This window comes from Ctenopharyngodon idella, chromosome 13 (assembly GCF_019924925.1).
Source record: "Ctenopharyngodon idella isolate HZGC_01 chromosome 13, HZGC01, whole genome shotgun sequence".
Lineage (NCBI taxonomy): Eukaryota > Metazoa > Chordata > Actinopteri > Cypriniformes > Xenocyprididae > Ctenopharyngodon > Ctenopharyngodon idella.
In genome coordinates this window covers 1,618,835-1,639,620 of record NC_067232.1, presented here as the reverse complement: position 1 = coordinate 1,639,620, position 20,786 = coordinate 1,618,835, and the positions used below count along the sequence as shown (strand labels likewise).

General features: G+C 35.6%; 2 protein-coding genes across 4 annotated transcripts in view; both read left to right on the top strand.

The window, feature by feature from the left end:
* LOC127525086 (prolactin receptor-like) overlaps positions 1–4,806 on the top strand; it is a 29,940-nt gene extending 25,134 nt beyond the window's left edge. For both annotated transcript variants that reach the window (XM_051917321.1, XM_051917322.1), the window contains exon 9: positions 1,123–4,806. In XM_051917321.1, coding sequence (XP_051773281.1) covers positions 1,123–2,115 — 993 coding nt within the window. In that variant the 3' untranslated portion in view covers positions 2,116–4,806. The remainder of the gene's footprint in view (positions 1–1,122) is intronic.
* Positions 4,807–5,303: 497 nt separating this feature from the next.
* Positions 5,304–20,786, top strand: part of LOC127525089 (alanine--glyoxylate aminotransferase 2, mitochondrial-like) — a 19,321-nt gene continuing 3,838 nt past the window's right edge. For both annotated transcript variants that reach the window (XR_007933249.1, XM_051917326.1), the window contains exons 1-12: positions 5,304–5,513; positions 5,879–5,967; positions 6,083–6,273; positions 6,490–6,613; positions 7,935–8,029; positions 8,175–8,268; positions 11,156–11,249; positions 11,837–11,937; positions 15,062–15,154; positions 15,602–15,734; positions 17,551–17,639; positions 18,416–18,565. Coding sequence is in view for 1 of the 2 variants with exons in the window: in XM_051917326.1 (XP_051773286.1) it covers positions 5,414–5,513; positions 5,879–5,967; positions 6,083–6,273; positions 6,490–6,613; positions 7,935–8,029; positions 8,175–8,268; positions 11,156–11,249; positions 11,837–11,937; positions 15,062–15,154; positions 15,602–15,734; positions 17,551–17,639; positions 18,416–18,565 (1,353 nt within the window). In the remaining variant the exon portion in view is untranslated. The remainder of the gene's footprint in view (positions 5,514–5,878; positions 5,968–6,082; positions 6,274–6,489; positions 6,614–7,934; positions 8,030–8,174; positions 8,269–11,155; positions 11,250–11,836; positions 11,938–15,061; positions 15,155–15,601; positions 15,735–17,550; positions 17,640–18,415; positions 18,566–20,786) is intronic.

Sequence of the window (20,786 nt, the reverse complement as noted above, 5' to 3'; positions counted from 1 at the left end):
ATTTTGTTTTCAGTGTCAGTGCAGTTGAATCAATAATATTACTGAATATTAATTGTCTTTTAAATCCCAACTAAGCAAGCCAAATTCAAGAAAAACTTTTTTCCCCAAAGATCCATAATGCTTCAGAAGACAAATTATAATAATCTTTATACCCCTTAAAATGCCAGGTTCATTAATTGGGAGGCATGTGCTGAGGAAATAAAGGTTTTGATATCTTCGACATTATTAGGGGTTCAAATGCGTAGTTAAAATTGTTAAAATTTCCAAGGATCAGGATTCTCCCCTAAAAGTGATCGGCAGACCAAACCGTAAGTCATAGAGGCTTGAAACTTTGAGGGCTGGTGAAATTTATGGGTATTTTGGATTTTTTGAAAAACCTACTTTTGCGAACTAGTCCTAGTTTTTTGGCCCGATTGGAACCAAACCAGTGCGGCAAGATTCTCTGGAGTCTGATTGTCAATAATTATCAAAAAAGCTGAAATTTCAATTCAGGGTCCCTAAGGGCTGCCAAAACGTTTGAAGTGGGTGGAGCCACTTTTTCTAAAATGGCTCTAACTTGTAAACAGAATTAGATATTTTTACCCATCTCAGCACACCTCATTCTGTGGTCGCGTGTAAACGGACACGGCGACTGGCCACTTGGTGGCGCTATAACTAGAAAAAAACACGAAAATGGCTATAACTACTTCACCGTTAGTCTGATTGACTTGAACATTGGCATGCAGTGTCTTTGTCCGAGGTGCCATGATTGTCTATGAGGACATTGACGTATGTCAAAAAAACATGTCCGCCATCGGCCAATGAAATTTGAGCAGCTATCAGACAAGGTATGAAATGAAATTCGCTGGGCCTGTTTGACTCATAGCCCTAGAGGGCTATAACTGTTAAAAAGGTGTAAAAACCATATAGTTCCTATCATAAATATATTGCCTGTATTGCCTGTAAATGGTCTTTTCCATCTATGATTGAGATGGTTACAGGCTTGCTAAATAAAACCTAATACCTTTTTATGCATGTGCTTAAAGGCCTTAAAGCACTTAAACCCTGATAATTGCTGCTCGCCGCTATATTTTGAATTGCATTTTTAGGCAGTTATTTCAATTTTTTTTGTTTTCTTTACAGAGTGGGAAATCAGAGGAAATTTTCAATTCTCTGGTGATCCAAGGTTTCCCTCCAACCACCGATTATGATGACTTACTGGTGGAGTACCTTGAGGTGTACGACAATGAGCAGCAAGAGCTGGTACTGGATGGTAAAGATCTATCAGAGGACTGCATAAAGTCCAAAAGCCCGTCGGACTGCGACTCCGGCCGGGGCAGCTGCGACAGTCGCACCCTGCTTTTGGAGAAGTGCATTGAGGGACGGGAAGGAAGCGGAAGTGACCAACATCAGTACAGCCAGCATGGAGAAACAAGCTGGGCTTCAACTGAAAGCAGTGAGAGCCAGGGCCCTGAACCCAGTTCACCGGAGTCCGTTGATGGACGCGTCAAGACCTGGCCAATTGTGTGTTTGTCTCCCGAAACTCAACCTTACCACCACTACCAAGTAGGAGGTGCGAAACCGGCCTACCACAGCGTCCCAGAGATCCTCAGCCATTTGTCGCCACATGCAACGGCAAGCAACTACCACCAGCTTCACCATCAGGACATCCCGCCACAGGAGGGCCATTTCAGCAAGCTGGCCTGCTCACATTCCCAAAGCTACAACCAGTTCAATCTGGATGGCTCTGACACTCCTGCTCACGGCGTGCCTCCGTCACGTTCCTTGGGATACGTAGAGGTGCAAAGGGTCAACCCGGAAAATATGCTACTGCTTAGGCCGCTTTCAGACCCAAACCGTGAGCTTGAAGGGTCTGATTGCACCGGGGAGGACTACAGTAAGGTCAAAGAAGTGACGTCAAACAATATTTTGTTTCTGCAAAGGGAAACGTCCCATCAGTGTGTGGACAATTACAGCCAGGACTTGGACAGCCAGGCTGATCAATGCACAAGCCAGCAACCACCTCACCCCTGCAAACCTGCAGTCCACCAATCGTACAGTCCAATGCCACAGGAAGGCATGAGGGTGATGGGAAACGGTTATGTGGATTCAACTGTCTTAATGCCATCTTACTAGCATATAGTGGTCCAGAGACAATAGGGCAGAGAAGGCAGAGCAAAAACAATATCCTAAACACTAGACTGTCAACAGCTCATGCCAAGCCCTAAAAGAAGAGCTTTTGTCCCTCTCAGAATAAGAGAATTAAAATTTATACAAATGATTTTGACTTTTAATCAGAGGCAAGAAGGTGTCGTTTCAGAGGTGAGGTCTGAAAAGGCTCTGTGCGCTGTGAACTTTAAGTGTGCAGTTTGAAACGTGTTGTAAAAGTCACGTTTCAGATTGTGTACTTTGATGAGGTGACACCAAAAATTTTTCTTTTTACACTTAAAATAACTGTTTTAATGTCTTTAAAGTTAACATAAAATTCAAATGGATCCTGTTTACTTTAATATACTTTTCTGCAAAATTTCCAACTAAAAAAGTTCTCCATCTCTGGTACAACTTTTCCTTTTGGCTACATGTTAGCCAATAGCGAAATAGCTATTTAGGCATTAGCTGTGTCCCAAATGACGCACTATACACTATGCACTTATACTTATGCACTATGCACTCAACCGTGTAGTGTATGAATTTTATAAGGTTATTTTGTAATGATAGCCCCTCTTCAGTCAATTAAGTGCATCAACCGGGTATTTAAAGTGTACTTTTTCTATTTGGAATTTTCAGTGTGAACACACTACTCACACTATTATACTACAAAATGCCATTGTGCTCAAGTACACAAACTGGGACACACCTATTGTGTTTTCATTCAGGTCTACTATATAGTTATAGAAAGTCCACTTTTCACAATCCAATCAGTTCCCGTTGAATATATGCTCAATTTTTATGCTGTTTTACTCAGAAATATATGGTATTATAGAAGTAAAATGGGTTTCAAAACCATTTCATGTTAACTTGAATGATTTGTCATAGTTAGAGGTTCATGAGATTTGAAAACTTAGCACTTCGCATAGTTGCCCTCAGCAATCCACTATGCATTATATTATTGTGTGTATTTTGCATCATGGCTCTGTTACGTGTTCAAAACCACTTTGGTTTATTATACCACTGTTCACTCCTAAACTACATGATGGGATCGGTTGCTATAATGTACATGGACAATATTTTTATGAACTGATTTTGAGTGTTGTAAAAATATTCACCCAATTCAAAGCTTTTGCTTGATGCATTTCACTCCACATTGAAATGAATTTTAAATATAACGGCATTTACTTAAAACTCCAACATGCGTAGTATGGTGTTTATTCTGAAAACAGTGCAATCTCAGCCATACAATTCAAAATGTCTTTGCATATTTATGATACACTAATGCAAATGTAAATACATCAAAAGGGATTTGAACTGATTGTAAACTGTTATAATTTTAGAGAATTTGCCTTTGATATTTACAGCTCTCAGGTGGAGGTAAACTCACCGAATGTATTTATTCTAAATGTTATTGACACTGATTTTGAACACAAAGGCACAGCTGGTGTAAAATGAAAAAATATAAACTGCCAGTGTTTTTCCACGTTACAGTGAATTATTCGCTGTAAGAATTTGTGTGTTTCTCTGAATGTTAACCCTCTGAGAATCTATTTTTCCAAATCTGTATATCCTTCAATCATAGGTAGCCATTAATTCAGCATTGCATATTTTTTATGTTTGATATAAAAAAGAAATTGTAAAAAATATTTTATAAAATTCATTCCAAAATAACCATAGTTATTATATTGTGAATGCACAAATCACTAACCGTGAAACCAGTTATACGGATACGATTTAGCGAAAATAGCCCTTGTTAGTGCAAGAGTCAAACTCCACGTTGCCTTATTTTATGCAGAAATCTCTGAGAGGAGACTGGTGTGTATTTTGTTGGAAAGAGTTATTTACTGAACATGTGTTTATGTCTAAAGTGGACATGTAAAATATACAATAAATTCAATTGTTATATATAATATGTAGAAATGCATTTATATGTAACCTATAGATAATATAAATACGATAAATAGTTTTCTTGGGTTTGCCTAAGCCATTCAGTACATAAATCGTCCTAATCTAATTTTGTTGATTTGTGAGTAGCATAATTCTTTTATGTCTTTGTTGTTCAACAGTCATACATTCTCAGTTTCATGCATAATAAATCTGCATGGACAGAGTAGGCCTAATGCATAAATTATTTTAATGGATTTTAATAGATTTCTAACTCAGGCAATGGCAAATCGACAAAATGTGTTTGTAACAGTATCTAATTTAACGTGAAGCCTCAGGACAACAATGTGAAATAATATTTTAGTCTTTTCATCTGAGAGTAAGCTATTGAAGAAAAGGCATGTGGATAAATTTCCAGGAGGATGATTATATACTCATTTAGGCATTAAAGCTTTGTTACTGAAATCAGTTTTTGATTTCAATATATCAAACCCAAGCCACTTCAATTTAATCAACATTTTGCTGTATTAAAATCTTTCAAATTCAAAAACATTAGTTTGTTATACACTAAGAATATGGCTTGTTGAAATGATGTCGCTATTTTCTTTACTGTCTTTTTTTTTTTTGTGAATTCAAACAACTGGAGGTGCTGAAATTAAACTTGTGATGTTAACCTATGTAAGCCGACTATAACACATTTCTGTAATACATCCTTATTGTGTTCTGCTTTTCCATAACAAACATTATTTGTGAAACTACATAGCAAAACCATTAAAACATGCTCAGACTGTTTCCGGTGTGTTGGAGTGGTTATTCTGAGAATGATGACTTTTTATTTTGCCCTGAAACACATTTAACCAAATCAGCAAACGCACGTACAGTTTTTCATGGGAAGTATTGCTTAGTAGAAAATAATATGCTAGGCTTAAAATAACCACTTTTTCCCCCTTACTTTAGCTTATATGAACTATTATTTTTATTGATTTTTTTATTTTATTGATTTATTTTTGCTAATTTGTCACAACGGGCTATTTGGATAAACTGTAAAAAAAAAAATAATAATAATAATAATTAAAAAAAAAAACCCTGTATATTCTGGACATTTACGTTCATTAATTTATAATTTCTTGGACACAACCTGATAAGACTGAACCAACTAGATTTGATATAATTTTAGCCGTATATTAAATGTAACATAACATAGTAAACGAACAGCCCTTCTCTGTGAAAGGACGGACGACACATCACTTCTCAGTAAAGGCCTCGAGACAGACTTTACCCCGACATATCATTGGTTGAGCTCGACCCTCCCCGGGCACATTTGGGGAAAGAATTCACCGCTTCCCAACACTTAATTTTTAGATTCGATGCAGAAAAATTGTTCTGAAAAACATCAGTAATGCATAAAGTTTGTTCTCGGCTGCAACGCCCGTCTCTGTTCGGGAAAACGGATTTGTGGAATTCAGTGGAGGTTTGTGTGAAATTCCACAAAGAAGGCGGTAAGAATGCAGTGTTTTTGTCTCCACATTTAAAGGCACCGGAACATTTGTGTGAAGTTTTGCATAATTATATTTGCGTATTTAGACTCCATAACAAATCTGTTGTCCAGATTCCTGAGCATCGAATCACGAACTCATAATGGTCCTGTCATAACAACAAAAGTACAAATAACTATGCGTTTGAACATTACCATGACAATACCATGGTATCTTTGATGAAGAATGACTGCCTTGTCACCTGTCATCACTATCTATCTATCTATCTATGCATTTTTTTTTTTTTTTTTTTGTATAGAGAGATAAATAGATAGATGGATACAACTGTCCCTATGCATTTCTAAGCACTAAAATGTACCTCTCTCCAGGTGTGCTATGCCAAAAATCAGCAGTGAAACACCCAGCACCTGTCCTGCCCCAGATTCCCCCATGTGACTATAAACCTGACCCATATCAGGTAAGAGGTTTATGTCTGGGGACATGTCATAATAATACACATGGGGAAATCAAATAATCAATTACACAGAGAAATCAATTTATTTTCAAGCAAGCATGAATGATTTCTCCTATAGGGCATGTCTAAAGACCATTTACTAGAGATTAGGAAACACAACTGCAACCCCATGACCATGAAGATAACATATTACAAGAAGCCAGTCTTCATAAACCAGGGTTACATGCAGTGGCTGTGGGATGTGGATGGAAGACGCTATCTGGACTTGTTTGCGGGGGTGGCCACTGTCAGTGTTGGACACTGTAACCCGTAAGGTTCAATTTGTTGCCAGACAACATTTTTATTTGTATATTTCCTGATTGTGCATTATAGTTATCTTGAAATTAAATGACTGCAATTAGATTAATGTCTGTGGACTTGTTTCAGAATATTATTGCCCTGAGCTTTTACATGGGCTTTGTTTTTGTTTATGAAATGGTATTATTTCTAAAATTGATCGAATCAGAACTTTGAATATGGTTGCAGGAAAGTGACACAGGCAGCCGAGAAACAGCTAAGGCGTCTATGGCACACAACACCCATCTATGTGTACCCACAAATGCAGGAGTATGCAGAGAAACTTGCCTCCCTTTTGCCAGACCCGCTGAAGGTATGTTTTCATTTCTGGAAGTTGAAGGTTGAGCGCATTGCATTGTGGTATATAGTATTATGTGCAGTGTATTCTCGTCTTGCAGGGGATTTTTTAAACTAGGGTCTGGGCTGTTTTGTCTAAGGAAAAGCATTAAAAATATATTATACTGTATATTAAATTAAATAACTAATAGATATAAAAAATAAAACAATACACAAAATTAAATTATTAATAAATAAATTAAAATAAAACAGTAATAAAGAAATTATAAATATACAGACATTTCATTGTGCTTTGTAATGTTGGAAATAATGAGATTAATTTTTTTTTTTCTATTGATGATATAAAGAAAGAGAAAATTTAAACAAATTAAATATTGTACAAATAATTTTATATATATTCCAACTTTTTTTTTTTTTTTTTTTTTTGCAAGGTGAAAATAAGCTATTTTCTGTGAATGTGTGAGACTTATGATCAGTGTTGGGGGTAACGCATTACAAGTAACTTGAGTTACGTAATCAGATTACTTTTTCAAGTAACTAATAAAGTAATGCATTACTTTTTCAATTTACAACAAAATATCTGTTACTTTTTCACAGTTATTGACTGACAGCTCTCCTGTCCCCGTGTTGAGAGAAATAAAGTGCAGAGGCGTTTTGTGCATTGTGTAAACATTATTGTAGTTCTAGATTAAATATGAACATGAATTTACTCATCTCACTTGCACGAAAACATTCAGTATTCCTCAAAATGAATAAAAACAGTGAAATGCAATCTCAGAATTTTACGCAAACCTGTAATAATTAACTATATTAAATTACACAAATATAATACTTTATGTATTTAATCTTACTTTATTAACCAATGTCTTTACTGCTGACCTAACTTAACCATACTAGTAAGTAAAAATTAAAATTACTGGCAGCACAGCTGAAAGGTTTGTTTGAGCTGCGCCCTTTACTGTACATGCGTAAATATGCATTTCCTTCCGCTTTAGGCTTATTCATTACCACTTTTGGTGTGAAAGGGCCTTTACATCTGCCAAAAAATAGAACTTTTTAGTTGTTATTAAAAAACAAACAAGCAAGCTCAGCGCAGGTGAGAAAAAGAAACTTTTCATAAGAAGTAACTAACGCAATTAGTTACTTTTTTAGGGAGTAACGCAATATTGTAATGCATTACTTTTAAAAGTAACTGCTTATGATTCATTTTAGATCAAATAAATGCAGCCTTGGTGAGCATAAAAGACTTCTTTCAAAACATGGTAAAACTATGCATAGAGAAAATCTGAATACTGTACATATATCTTTTTTAATATTGTGATGGTCTTCTTTTCTAGGTTGTGTATTTTACCAACAGTGGCTCGGAGGCTAATGACCTTGCAGTGCTAATGGCCCGGCTTCACACAGGAAATTTTGACGTCATCACTCTCAGGTGATTGACCTTATTTGCCAATAATTCTTTCCAATAAATGAACAAATGGAAGACGGTAAATTCTTGGGAAACCTGTTGGTGACAGCTCAAGCAGCCCTGTACAGCCATAGATAATCACTGTCTCATTCGTGTTTGTGTGCGCAAGGGGTTCTTATCACGGTGGCAGTCCACAAGCGACGGGTCTGACATCCAACGCAGATTACAAATATCCCATCCCCTCTTCTCTGGGCTGCCATAATGTACGTCTCACACCCACACATCTCTCCTTCTGTCAGCTACCTGCTTTATAATGCAATATTCCTCGGTGTCAAGTCCACAAACCACATTATAAGAGGAAACATCATAAGAAGTTATGTTGGTGTTGTTGTTTAATGCAAAAGTAACATAATTACTGCCAGACCTATTGAGGTTAGATTAACTACCCAATACGCAAGATGATATCTATGGATACTTGTTTCTGCCACGCAATAAAAAACACAAAAGGTAATTGTGACTTTTTATCTGACAGTTCTTTTTTCTCGCACTTGCAAGTTTACATCTCACTATTCTGATTTTTTTCTCAGAGTTGTGAGATATAAACTCACAATTGCAAGTTACATGGTATGAATTACAAGATATAAAAACTCACAATTCTGACTTTTTTTTCTCCGAAATGGACTTCAGAACTCGCAATTGCGAATTTATCATATGTCTAACAATTCTGAGAAAAAAGTCAGAATTGCAAGATATAAACTTACAATTCTGAGATATAAAAAGTCAGAATTTATGTTTTTTTCTCAGAATTATGAGACATAAACTCGCAATTGCGAGTTATTAAGTCCAATTCTGAGAAAAAAAGTTATAAATTCTGACTTTTTTTATACAAACCCGATTCCAAAAAAGTTGGGACACTGTACAAATTGTGAATAAAAAAGGAATGCAATAATTTACAAATCTCATAAACTTATATTTTATTCACAATAGAATATAGATAACATATCAAATGTTGAAAGTGAGACATTTTGAAATGTCATGCCAAATATTGGCTCATTTTGGATTTCATGAGAGCTACACATTCCAAAAAAGTTGGGACAGGTAGCAATAAGAGGCCGGAAAAGTTAAATGTACATATAAGGAATAGCTGGAGGACCAATTTGCAACTTATTAGGTCAATTGGCAACATGATTTGGTATAAAAAGAGCCTCTCAGAGTGGCAGTGTCTCTCAGAAGTCAAGATGGGCAGAGAATCACCAATTCCCCCAATGCTGCGGCGAAAAATAGTGGAGCAATATCAGAAAGGAGTTTCTCAGAGAAAAATTGCAAAGAGTTTGAAGTTATCATCATCTACAGTGCATAATATCATCCAAAGATTCAGAGAATCTGGAACAATCTCTGTGCGTAAGGGTCAAGGCCGGAAAACCATACTGGATGCCTGTGATCTTTGGGCCCTTAGATGGCACTGCATCACATACAGGAATGCTACTGTAATGGAAATCACAACATGGGCTCAGGAATACTTCCAGAAAACATTGTCGGTGAACACAATCCACCGTGCCATTCGCCGTTGCCGGCTAAAACTCTATAGGTCAAAAAAAAGCCATATCTAAATATGATCCAGAAGCGCAGGCGTTTTCTCTGGGCCAAGGCTCATTTAAAATGGACTGTGGCAAAGTGGAAAACTGTTCTGTGGTCAGACGAATCAAAATTTGAAGTTCTTTTTGGAAAACTGGGACGCCATGTCATCCGGACTAAAGAGGACAAGGACAACCCAAGTTGTTATCAGCGCTCAGTTCAGAAGCCTGCATCTCTGATGGTATGGGGTTGCATGAGTGCGTGTGGCATGGGCAGCTTACACATCTGGAAAGGCACCATCAATGCTGAAAGGTATATCCAAGTTCTAGAACAACATATGCTCCCATCCAGACGCCGTCTCTTTCAGGGAAGACCTTGCATTTTCCAACATGACAATGCCAGACCACATACTGCATCAATTACAACATCATGGCTGCGTAGAAGAAGGATCCGGGTACTGAAATGGCCAGCATGCAGTCCAGATCTTTCACCCATAGAAAACATTTGGCGCATCATAAAGAGGAAGATGCGACAAAGAAGACCTAAGACAGTTGAGCAACTAGAAGCCTGTATTAGACAAGAATGGGACAACAGTCCTATTCCTAAACTTGAGCAACTTGTCTCCTCAGTCCCCAGACGTTTGCAGACTGTTATAAAAAGAAGAGGGGATGCCACACAGTGGTAAACATGGCCTTGTCCCAACTTTTTTGAGATGTGTTGATGCCATGAAATTTAAAATCAACTTATTTTTCCCTTAAAATGATACGTTTTCTCAGTTTAAACATTTGATATGTCATCTATGTTGTATTCTGAATAAAATATTGAAATTTGAAACTTCCACATCATTGCATTCCTTTTTTATTCACAATTTGTACAGTGTCCCAACTTTTTTGGAATCGGGTTTGTATCTCAGAATTGTAAGTTTACAACTGACTTTTTTCTCAGAATTGTTAAACATATGATAAATTCACAATTGCGAGTTCTGAAGTCCATTTCGGAGAAAAAAAAGTCAAATAAAAACTCACAATTACCTTTTTCAGTGGCGATAACAAGCTTCCATAAATATCTGACCCACACAAAATATTATATTTTACTTCAGCCTTTTAATTAATGATTTCGGTGCCATTGCAAAAAAAAAAAAAAAAAAAAAATTGTATTCAGTATGTAAAAGAAAAGAAAAAAAAATTCAAAATATCAAAAAATATTTATCTTTTCTTGAAGAAAAACTTGTGTAGAAAAGTCTGGTTTTCACAGAATATATTTAAGTTTATATATAAAGTTTTTCTTGAATTAAGGTTATTTTTCTTACTCCGTTGCAAATAGTTTTTTCTTGGTTTAAGCATAACATTTACTGAGGTTTATGACTTAAACAAGAAAAAAAATGCCAATAGGATAAGAAAAAGTCTGATTCTCAAGTAAATGGAAAACATACAAAAAATACTGAGAATATAGTGCATTTTCATATTTGAAAAGCATGTCTTAAAACTGTATGTGTTTGAGTTGTGGGATCTGTCTTGCAAAACTTTGATACATTTTGTGAGACTTTTATTCCTATGTGGGTTGTGTTCATTTTAGACCATGTGTCCAGATGTGTTCAGGGGCCTCTGGGGAGGAAGCCACTGTCGAGACTCTCCAGTTCAAACCATCCGAGAATGCAGCTGCTCCCCAGGTACAAACACACACAATAGCATAATGAGGGCATATCATTCTGTTTTTATATAAAGCTAATACTCTATTATAAACTCTTCAGCCTAACCGTAACCCAAACTCTTTGAATTTTTATATAACCAGTGTGTATGAATGGTGCCTATAAACTTGCCTTGCATACCTGTTCCAAAACCTGAAGAAAAAATCTTCAAAATGTTACATATAATCAGTAATTCCCTCTTAAATAGCTAAGAAAGATGTGTTTCAAGGCAGCACAAGGTATGTTTGTCTCATCAGGTCAAACATTAAAAGCAGTCATTCAGGAAATTTCCCAACCAGCAGCTGTTAAAAAACCCCACATGAGCAGAGCTTGTTAACTCTTTTCTATAATTAGTGTTGCTTGATAAGGCCAGCGTCACTAAGAACATTCTTAAAACCACTCAGAACAACTTAGCAACACCCTGGCAACAACCCACAAAGCCCTAGCACTGTGGCATCAAGTTTTGCACAAGCACCACTCACATTTTCATTAAATATACTTCTTATTCAATTGTTAGCACAAATTTCATGTATCATAGATTGTGAATCTCTGTTTCTGTCTGTTCTCAGGTCACTGTCAGGCCAATGATATGTATATCAGTCAGCTCAAAGAGATGTTCGCTACAACCGTTCCCAATCGGATTGCTGCCTTCTTTGCGGAACCCATGCAGGTTTTATTACACCATACCTTACACTGTATTGTATAAATATATAATTATATAAACATAAATGCTATGAAAATATAAACTGAGTGTCCTAAAAGATCAGGACTGAATCTGCTGTAGTTTAATATTCTTCAACAAACACAGTCCTTGTCCAGTTGCAAGTGTTGTGTAATTTGCTTCGTTCACCATGATAACAGGGGCGTTTTGGTCGTCACAGAAACAAAATCAGACAAAGACCACATCCATTACCCAGCACTTTGCTGGTGGATGTTATAAGTTAGTAAGCACAACATCAGTGAAAATAACTTGCATTTTCATAGCAGGATGTCAGTATTTTGCAATATGGTAAATTGCAGCATACACTGTAAAAAAATAAATCGTAAAAAAAATGGTCAATGACTGTCAGCTACGGCTGCCAAACCTTAAAATTAAATTAAAATATTCTAATTTAAATAAAGTGTAAAAAACTTTAACAGAAATTTTCATTAAAATTTTTCTACAGAAAACAGTTGTTTTACACGTATATTACTAATAAAACACATTCACTGTAAAATGTGAATCTCTTATATTTATGATTATGATAAAATGAATGAATGAATGAATGAATATAACTATATGTTACTGCATCTAAAATAAAGCAACATACAGCATAACACCAATGTTTTCTGGCTCATCCTGGACTGAAGCACAGGCTCTTCTCTTCAGCACAATGGTGACCCACAAAACAGATGATACAGAAACCCTTTAAATCCCAACAGAACATGAAACACTAACAGATCTCTCAAGATCTCAGCATCTTCACTTATTACAATTCAGACTTAATTTCATATTAAAGTTCTTATTGAGAATTAACAGAGGTTTAGATGTTGATGTTTTATTGAATAAAATAATAAAGATTGAAGTCACCATTCTGGTGGTCAGTGCTTGCTTTAGTTGGGCTCTTGACCCTTAACTCTTTGACATTAGTGTTTCTGATACACATTTGTTATAACAAAAAAACAAAAGCAAGAAAAACTCAGATCAGATGATGCTGATCACTTTTTAAATGATGGTATAGTTATCATAAAGGGGTCTGATTCAATGATAGCAGAGTCTGGTCTCTGACTGGATTGTTTAATGACAGTTGTAATTTCACATGCCAATTGTACTGCAGTGCTGTGATACTATAAACAGTTTTGTTAAATCATTATGCAGAAAATCAATTGTGTCCAGGTTATGCAGACTCACACAGACATCAAGAATCAGCGTATGAATCTCAACAAGGGTGAGAAAAAAAAAAAATCAGATCTACTCACAACGTCACAAAAAAGCTTTGTTGATTGTCACCATTGTTGAGATTCATATGTTGATTATTGATGTCTCTGTGCGCCCAAAAGAAAAAAAAAAAAACATGGCTGAAAACACTTTCTGCATAATGACTTAAAAAAAACAGAGTATCAAGTTACAGTAAATCATATGAAATTAACCGTTAATGTACTCAGAAATTTGAGACTATGCGATATCAGTGAATCAATCGATTTCATGAAAACTATATCATCAATAAGCAGCCAAAATCACCTGATCAGCATTTCTCCTGCACTTTTTGCGATAACAAATGTACATTAGAAGCACACAGTTAAAGCAGTCAAAGAAAAACTAACATGAAGAAAGTCAAGAGTCAAGAGCTCAACTAAAGCAAACGCTCACCTCCATAATGGTGACATCAAACTTTTTTTTTTTTCAATAAAACATCAACATCTAAATCTTTGTTAATTCTCAATAAGAACCTTTGTATAAAAGAAATAAAGTCTAGACTGTAATAAGTGAAGATGCTGAGATCTTGAGAGATCTGTTAGTGTTTAATGTTCTGTTCAGTCATTTGAATCAAATCAGGAAATACCTGTAAAATAAAAGATTTTTTTAACATTTAAAGAAAATTTTTGTTAAAGTTTTTTGCACTTTATTTAAATTAGAATATTTTACTTTAATTTTATGGTTTTTGTTTGGCAGCCGTAGCTGTACAAGCTATACAATTATATAAAATGATTCTGATCAGTAATTGCTTTCATTTTCATTTAAGTATAATTAAATAAAAAGGCCAGTAGCATCCATGGAAGTTAAATGTGCATTTCTATATTAATTGCATATATTTTTCCAGTACTGACTAAAATCAACAAATAAGTCAATTACGTGATGGGTCATTTTTTTGTCCAAAGGCCTTAATAAAAAACAAAGATATGTCCAAAGTATGTAAAGTAGTACAACTAGATCTCTTTTATTGAATCCATTTTAATTATATTTTGCTACATATAAAGGTATTTTAAAGATTCTGAAGTGTCAAAAGGTCATTCGGTTTAACCGTCCAAAGGCCAATACAGCCATTTCATTTCTGATTAAAATATCTTAAAATGTAATACATAGTGCAAAATGGTATTAAAATTATGTGTAGAAGTCGTTGCTTTGTTATGAGAAAGAATGTCCAGAAAAATGAATTTCATTGACGTCATTCGGAGTAACCAATATAAAGGGACCATTTTGGATCAAGTCATGCGGTCACTATCATGTGACAGGATGTGCCATCATTCAGACACCTGCAAAGGACCACATGGTCATGAAGCAAAGTAACTAACTCTCTTTTAACTATTTGAAAAATTCATGTTTTCACTTGCTGATACGGATGTCATCAGGTCATTCGGTACAACCACTATAAAACATGGAAAATGTAATATTTTAAAAATTTGCACTAAATATAAAATGTTTAATTGTCCTTTTCTTAGCTAGCTAACTAGCTAGCTACCTAGATATCAGCCCATTAACATTGTTTGAAAATATCGTAATTCGGTATAACCAAAAGTGTCATTCGGTAAAACTGAAATTTTTTGGTGACAAATTTTGTCCATCTTGTAAAAAATGACAAAAGCAGTGTTAATTGATTATAAAAATCTCATTGTTAACACTTAATAAAACTTCAAAATTAATTATGTCTCCATTATGTTTTTTTACACTTTTAAAAACCTTATTCGTCAATGACCCAAATACGTGATATGTTAGTGTACTGTTGTAAAAACAAAATGCCACTAACAAACTCATTGCCCTCAAATATTAACATGTGACAAGTTATATCATGATTATGATTTTTATCTTTCTGCAGGGTGTCGGTGGGGCTGTTCAGTTTCCGAAAAACTACCTGAAAGACAGCTACCAGCTTGTTCGGGAGAAAGGAGGAATCTGTATAGCAGATGAGGTCTGAAGAATTTGCTAGTAAATCCCATTCTGTACATCAGTGAAGCCAAACACGCATGGTTGGTGCTTCAGATAGTTGAGACGGCCCAGAATTATCACCCTCATTTCCCATATTTTTCAAAAACAAATCCTAGACTGCATCCGAAATCGCATACTTTCCTACTATATAGTAGGTTAAAAAAGAGTATGTGACAAAAGAAGTATGTCCGAATTCACAGTACTCAGAAACAAGATTACTTACTACTACTGGCAAGATTCTGAAGTGTGTATATGATGGACACTTTACTATCCCATGAGACCATGGGAGAGGATTTGTGAATAGCAGTAAAGCGACGCTGCCCCCTACAATAATCTAACATACTCCAATAATCTTTGTACTTACAACTTTGAAAAACCTTTTTTATAGTGTGAAAAAAAGTTATTTCTTGGTATTTTTTGGTTCTTTTAGGTCCAGACTGGCTTTGGCCGCACAGGGAGCCACTTTTGGGGTTTCCAAGGACATAATGTCATTCCAGACATGGTTACCATGGCAAAGGGCATTGCGAACGGCTTCCCGATGGGGGCTGTAGTCACCACATCAGGTGAGGCTAGTGCCTACTTTTGTTAAATCAGTCAAATTTTGATTAACTTATTGTGTGATTTGCTAATTCAAGCTGTCAATGGCTTTGTAAAATGTGTTCTATTTTAGCAAGTTTGCGTTCATAGACTAATTAACTACATTTAGACATGGAGGTGTTTTAAATGAGGTACACACACTGAGTCTTATTCTTCAAATTTAATGAGGGACTATGCTGGAAGAGAAAGGTGAAAGAGGAAGCAGCACTATGAACCCACTGGTGAGCTTGAATCCAAGTTCCAGCATGGAAGGAAATTAAGATATTCTTGGAACAAAATGAGCCACAAATTTTAAATTATATCTCATGTTGCATTAATAGGCTTACCGTTGCGTTCACCTCAATGCTTTGTGACTTTAAAAAGCTCTGGTTGAGCATTTCATATTGAAAAGCTCTGGGGTTAGATGCAGCTGGATATTCTTTTTTTTTTTAAAGAAAGTTTGACACAATGATTTTACACACTAGATCTTAATGTTTGAGTATGTCCTCATACACATCAAACATCTGTCAAACCCTGTTAATGTTACATTTAGTACCTTCATGGCTAAACAAAAGAAAACTAAAACAAAGCTTTTTAATAGTTAAAGCGAACACGATTAAAAATGTTAATTAAAATAAAGCTGAAATAAAATAAAATATATTGCATTTACACAACAACAATGCACTAAAAATGTAAAAGTTTTTCCTTTGCATTTACAGACAACACCATTGTCAAAATGGTCCTCGTTCACAAGGATCCGCAAAAAACTCCTAAAAATGCTGCATTATTCATGCCAGGCCAGTAGTTGGCGATGTCACTTTGTGAAGCACTACACGCCTATAGACTGAACACATAATACGCATGCACATGTCATCACCACTTTCACAAATTTGCCTTTTTGTAGTTTACACAGAGATGATAACGGTATCATCAAAAAATGCACTTTGAAATCTGTTTTCAAAATTTGCGTTTTCAGGCCCCCAAAACATGTCGTGTAAATGAATGGCCGAAACAGAGTTTTCCATTTTTAGTTGAAAATGGTGTTGTGTAAATGGCCCCTTAGTTGTTAACTGAAATGTCATAGATTCAAACCCTGCAAAGGATTATCCTTGCAATGTCATCATTTTGCCATTGCAAAGCACCTAACAGTCCACAAATGCAAATACTGTCGTCATTTACTCACCGTCATGTCATTCCTACGGAGCCCCGCACATGACATGCAAGAAAAAAAAAAAATGTAATCGTGCGCACGATTTACTAATTCGTTTCCTCAATTTACCAAATCATGCGCGCGATTTACTGTTTCGTTCCCTTGATTTATAAATTATGCGCATGATTTGTATAAATAGTACGTTTTAGTAAATTGACGGAACGAAATAGTATAGTAATAGTAATAGGGAATGTCTTGTTCCTAATGTCCTGTTCAAAATGTGTTGTTCCTAAAATGTTCCTAATGTGGTACCACAGGGCCACATTCACCTCATTCACACGTGGATCAAATGAGTTCAAATTCCCCATTAGTCCCACATACTTGAACTCTGAAAGCATGCTGGAGTGCCACTGTTCCCTTTCCTATTTTTTCCATTCATTCTAATTGGTCCTCTGTTCGCTCTTCATCCTGTGAAAAGCTGAGAGAGAGAATGAAAGAGTGTTAGGTCACATACAGCCTGAGAAGCTTATGAGCGTATCTAATGCATAAATCTCTGCCAACAAAATAAATAAACCACAACTAAAAGCATCTTCTTGTGTGTTGCACATTGATTGTTTTCGGCACTGATATCAAGTGATTTGTGTATTTTGCAGAGATTGCCAGGTCATTTGCGAAGGGAGTTCATTTCAACACATTCGGAGGAAACCCATTAGCCTGTGCAGTCGCTTCATCAGTGCTAGATGTAAGTGCAGACCATTTTACTTTTCAGTGTACAGTTATATCCTGGTATCAGCAATAGCGAATAGCAAAGAAAAGTCTTTTGGAAATGCACGTACCGGCCATCAGGTTACCACTGGATTTACAGAAATCATTTAACTTTGAAGGAGACAAAGTATCTATGTGATATATATCTATGTGATAAATGAGTTGGGTCAAAGTAATTAAAAAGTAGTCAGAATACATTACCTAAAATGTGTAATCTAATAGATTACGTTACTACCTACAATTTTTGTCATGTAATTTGTAATCAGTAACAGACTACAATTTATAAGTAATCTACCCAGCACTGATGATAAACTACAATAATATACAGTACATAATAAAATATCTGGGATCAGCAATAGTGAATACATAAAATGTCATTCTGAGTGAAATAATAAATAAACTAGAACAAAAATCTAAATAATAGCATACAATATAATAGTATAAAATCTAATTAAAAAAGATCAATGTTCACAAAATAAAATATAAAATATCTGGTATCAGCAATAGTAAACACTATTGAAGTGAGCATTGTAAGATAATAAATGATAAACAAGTATAAAGATAGTATAAAATTAAAATAAAAAGATAAATGGTTCATAAATAGTGGCATCAGCAATAGTGAATACATAAATTGCTGTGAATGTTTGTATGGATGGATGGATTGATTGATTTAACTGCAGTTTTATTTAAATTATCATATGATTCATACTAGCTAATGAATACTTGAAACTAAATGCTGTATGTTGCTCTCAGACAATAAAAGAAGACAAGATGCAGGAGAATAGTGCTAACGTGGGGACATACCTACTGACCGAACTGGCCAAACTCAGAGACAAGTATGAGATCATCGGTGACGTGAGGGGAAAAGGTCTTCAAATCGGGGTGGAGATGGTCAAAGACAAGGTGAATGATTGAAAGTTGTATGCATTTAATGTCATTTAATCTGTCTGCTTCACAGTATATGATCAATAGTTATCAGAGTTTGATTCATCTTCAAAACACAAATCAAGACATCGTTAAAATAGTCCATGTGACTACAGTGGTTCAACCTTAATGTTACGAAGCAACAAGAATACTTTTTGTGCGCAAAAAAACAAAAATAATGACTTTATTCAACAATTTCTTCTCTTCCCTGTCATTCTCCTATGCTGTTCACGTAGTGAACACAGTGCAGCGCTTCCAGGTCCTACGTCAGAATGCCAGCGCAGTATTGGCCGGCCAATACTGAGCCAGCGTTCTGACATAGAACACAAAAAGTGTTCTCGTCGCTTCTTAAAGGTTGAACCATTGTAGTCACATGGACTATTTTAACGATGTCTTTACTACCTTTCTGGGCCTTGAAAGTGGTAATAACGTTGCTGCCTATGTGTGGTTCAGATATCTCTCAGATTTCATCAAAAATATCTTAATTTGTGTTCCGAAGACGAATGAAGGTCTTACCCACGTAGAAGGCGATGTTCTCAGGACCTTGCGCAACATTCCCAAAAAGTTCTCTAAAGGTGACAAAAATTCCAAACCTTTACAGAACATTCGGAACGTTCCTAAAACGTCCTATTTTGGTAATGAAAGTGCTGCAGTTCAAGGTTCCTTATATGACTTTAGGGGGATGTTTTATTTTGGTTATTTTATGGTAAAAAAAAGAACGTTACAAAGAGGACATTTGGGACATTAAATGACCAACAGAGAACCATGTGGGAATGTTGTTCATGTCCCAAATATCCTCTTTGTATGAACCTCAACAATGGTGACAATAAACAAAATCTTTTTTGTGACTTTAGTAGCTTGTTTTGTGATGCTCAGAACTGATCTGTTTATCTGAAAATTTTGTCACCATTGTTGAGGTTCATATGCAGAATCTTGATGTCTGTGTGAGTCTACATGATCCTGTCTGAATAATTTCTGCACAATGATAAAAACTTTAAAAATATCAAAGCAGGACAGGATTTTATGTATTATCATAGGGTTACAACAACATGAAAGGATGCAATATTCAGAGATCAGTGAATAAAGCCAAATCCATTTGATTAGAGTTTTTTTTCCTCATATTTTTTTTTTATAACAAATGTGCTTTAGAAATACGCAATTACAACAATTGGAGAAAACGTCAAGGGTCAGGAGCCCAACTAAAGCAAGCGCTTACCTCCGTAACGGTGACATTTATAAATTTTGATAAAACATCAACACCTCATTAAGAAGTTTTGTATGAAAGAAATAAAGTCAGAGTGGTTTGTAATTAGTGAAGATGCTGAGATCTAGAGAGATCTGTTAGTGTTTAATGTTCTGTTTCTGTTATTTGAGTTTTGTGAGGTTACCATTGTGCTGGAGTGTAGAGCCTGTGCTTCAGTCAGTGATGATCCAGAAACGCTGATATTCTGCTGCGTGTTGCTTTATTTAAAGACAATAACTGTGTAGTTGCTGATGCAATGATACAGCAGTTACATTAGCTCATGCATGTGTTGTTATCAGCTAATGACTTACTGCAAGAGATTTGCATTTTAAAGAGAAGGTTTCATAATTACTGTAATAATAATCCAGGAAAAACCTGTAAAGAGCTTTTTTTTTTTTTTTTTTTTTTAACAGCCACTTTTGTTAGTCAATTTAGTTCTGATTTTCAATTAAATTTTTTTGACAAGGGCAGCAGGGATTATTTCCAAATAAAATATGGTTCCCTAAACGTTCAGAGAACGTCCTGAATGTTCGCCATATAGCGTCCCCCCAAACCTTAAAAAAACTCCACATCATGACTGTCTTTGAACGTACTGGGAACGTTACTAAGCAAGGTCTTTAACACCAGTGGGGACGTTCTGAGAATGTTCTGGGAACGTAAAATTTCTAGTGGGTTACAGGTTTGGAACGACATGAGGGTGAGTACTTAATGAGAGAAAATTCATTTTTGGGTGAGCTAACCCTTTAAAAAGCATTGACTGAAGTGAGCTATACATTTATTTGCTATAGAAAGTAGCCTATATTTCTGCCCAATGTTGGCAAGTATCCGTAAAGTACAACCTCTCCAGCTTTTAAAAGCAACATATTTGTCAGATGAAGGATCTTGTATCTCTGAGTAACAACATTTCGTTCCACCTGAACTAATGCCTTGAATACACAAAGACATCTGGCAGTGCAC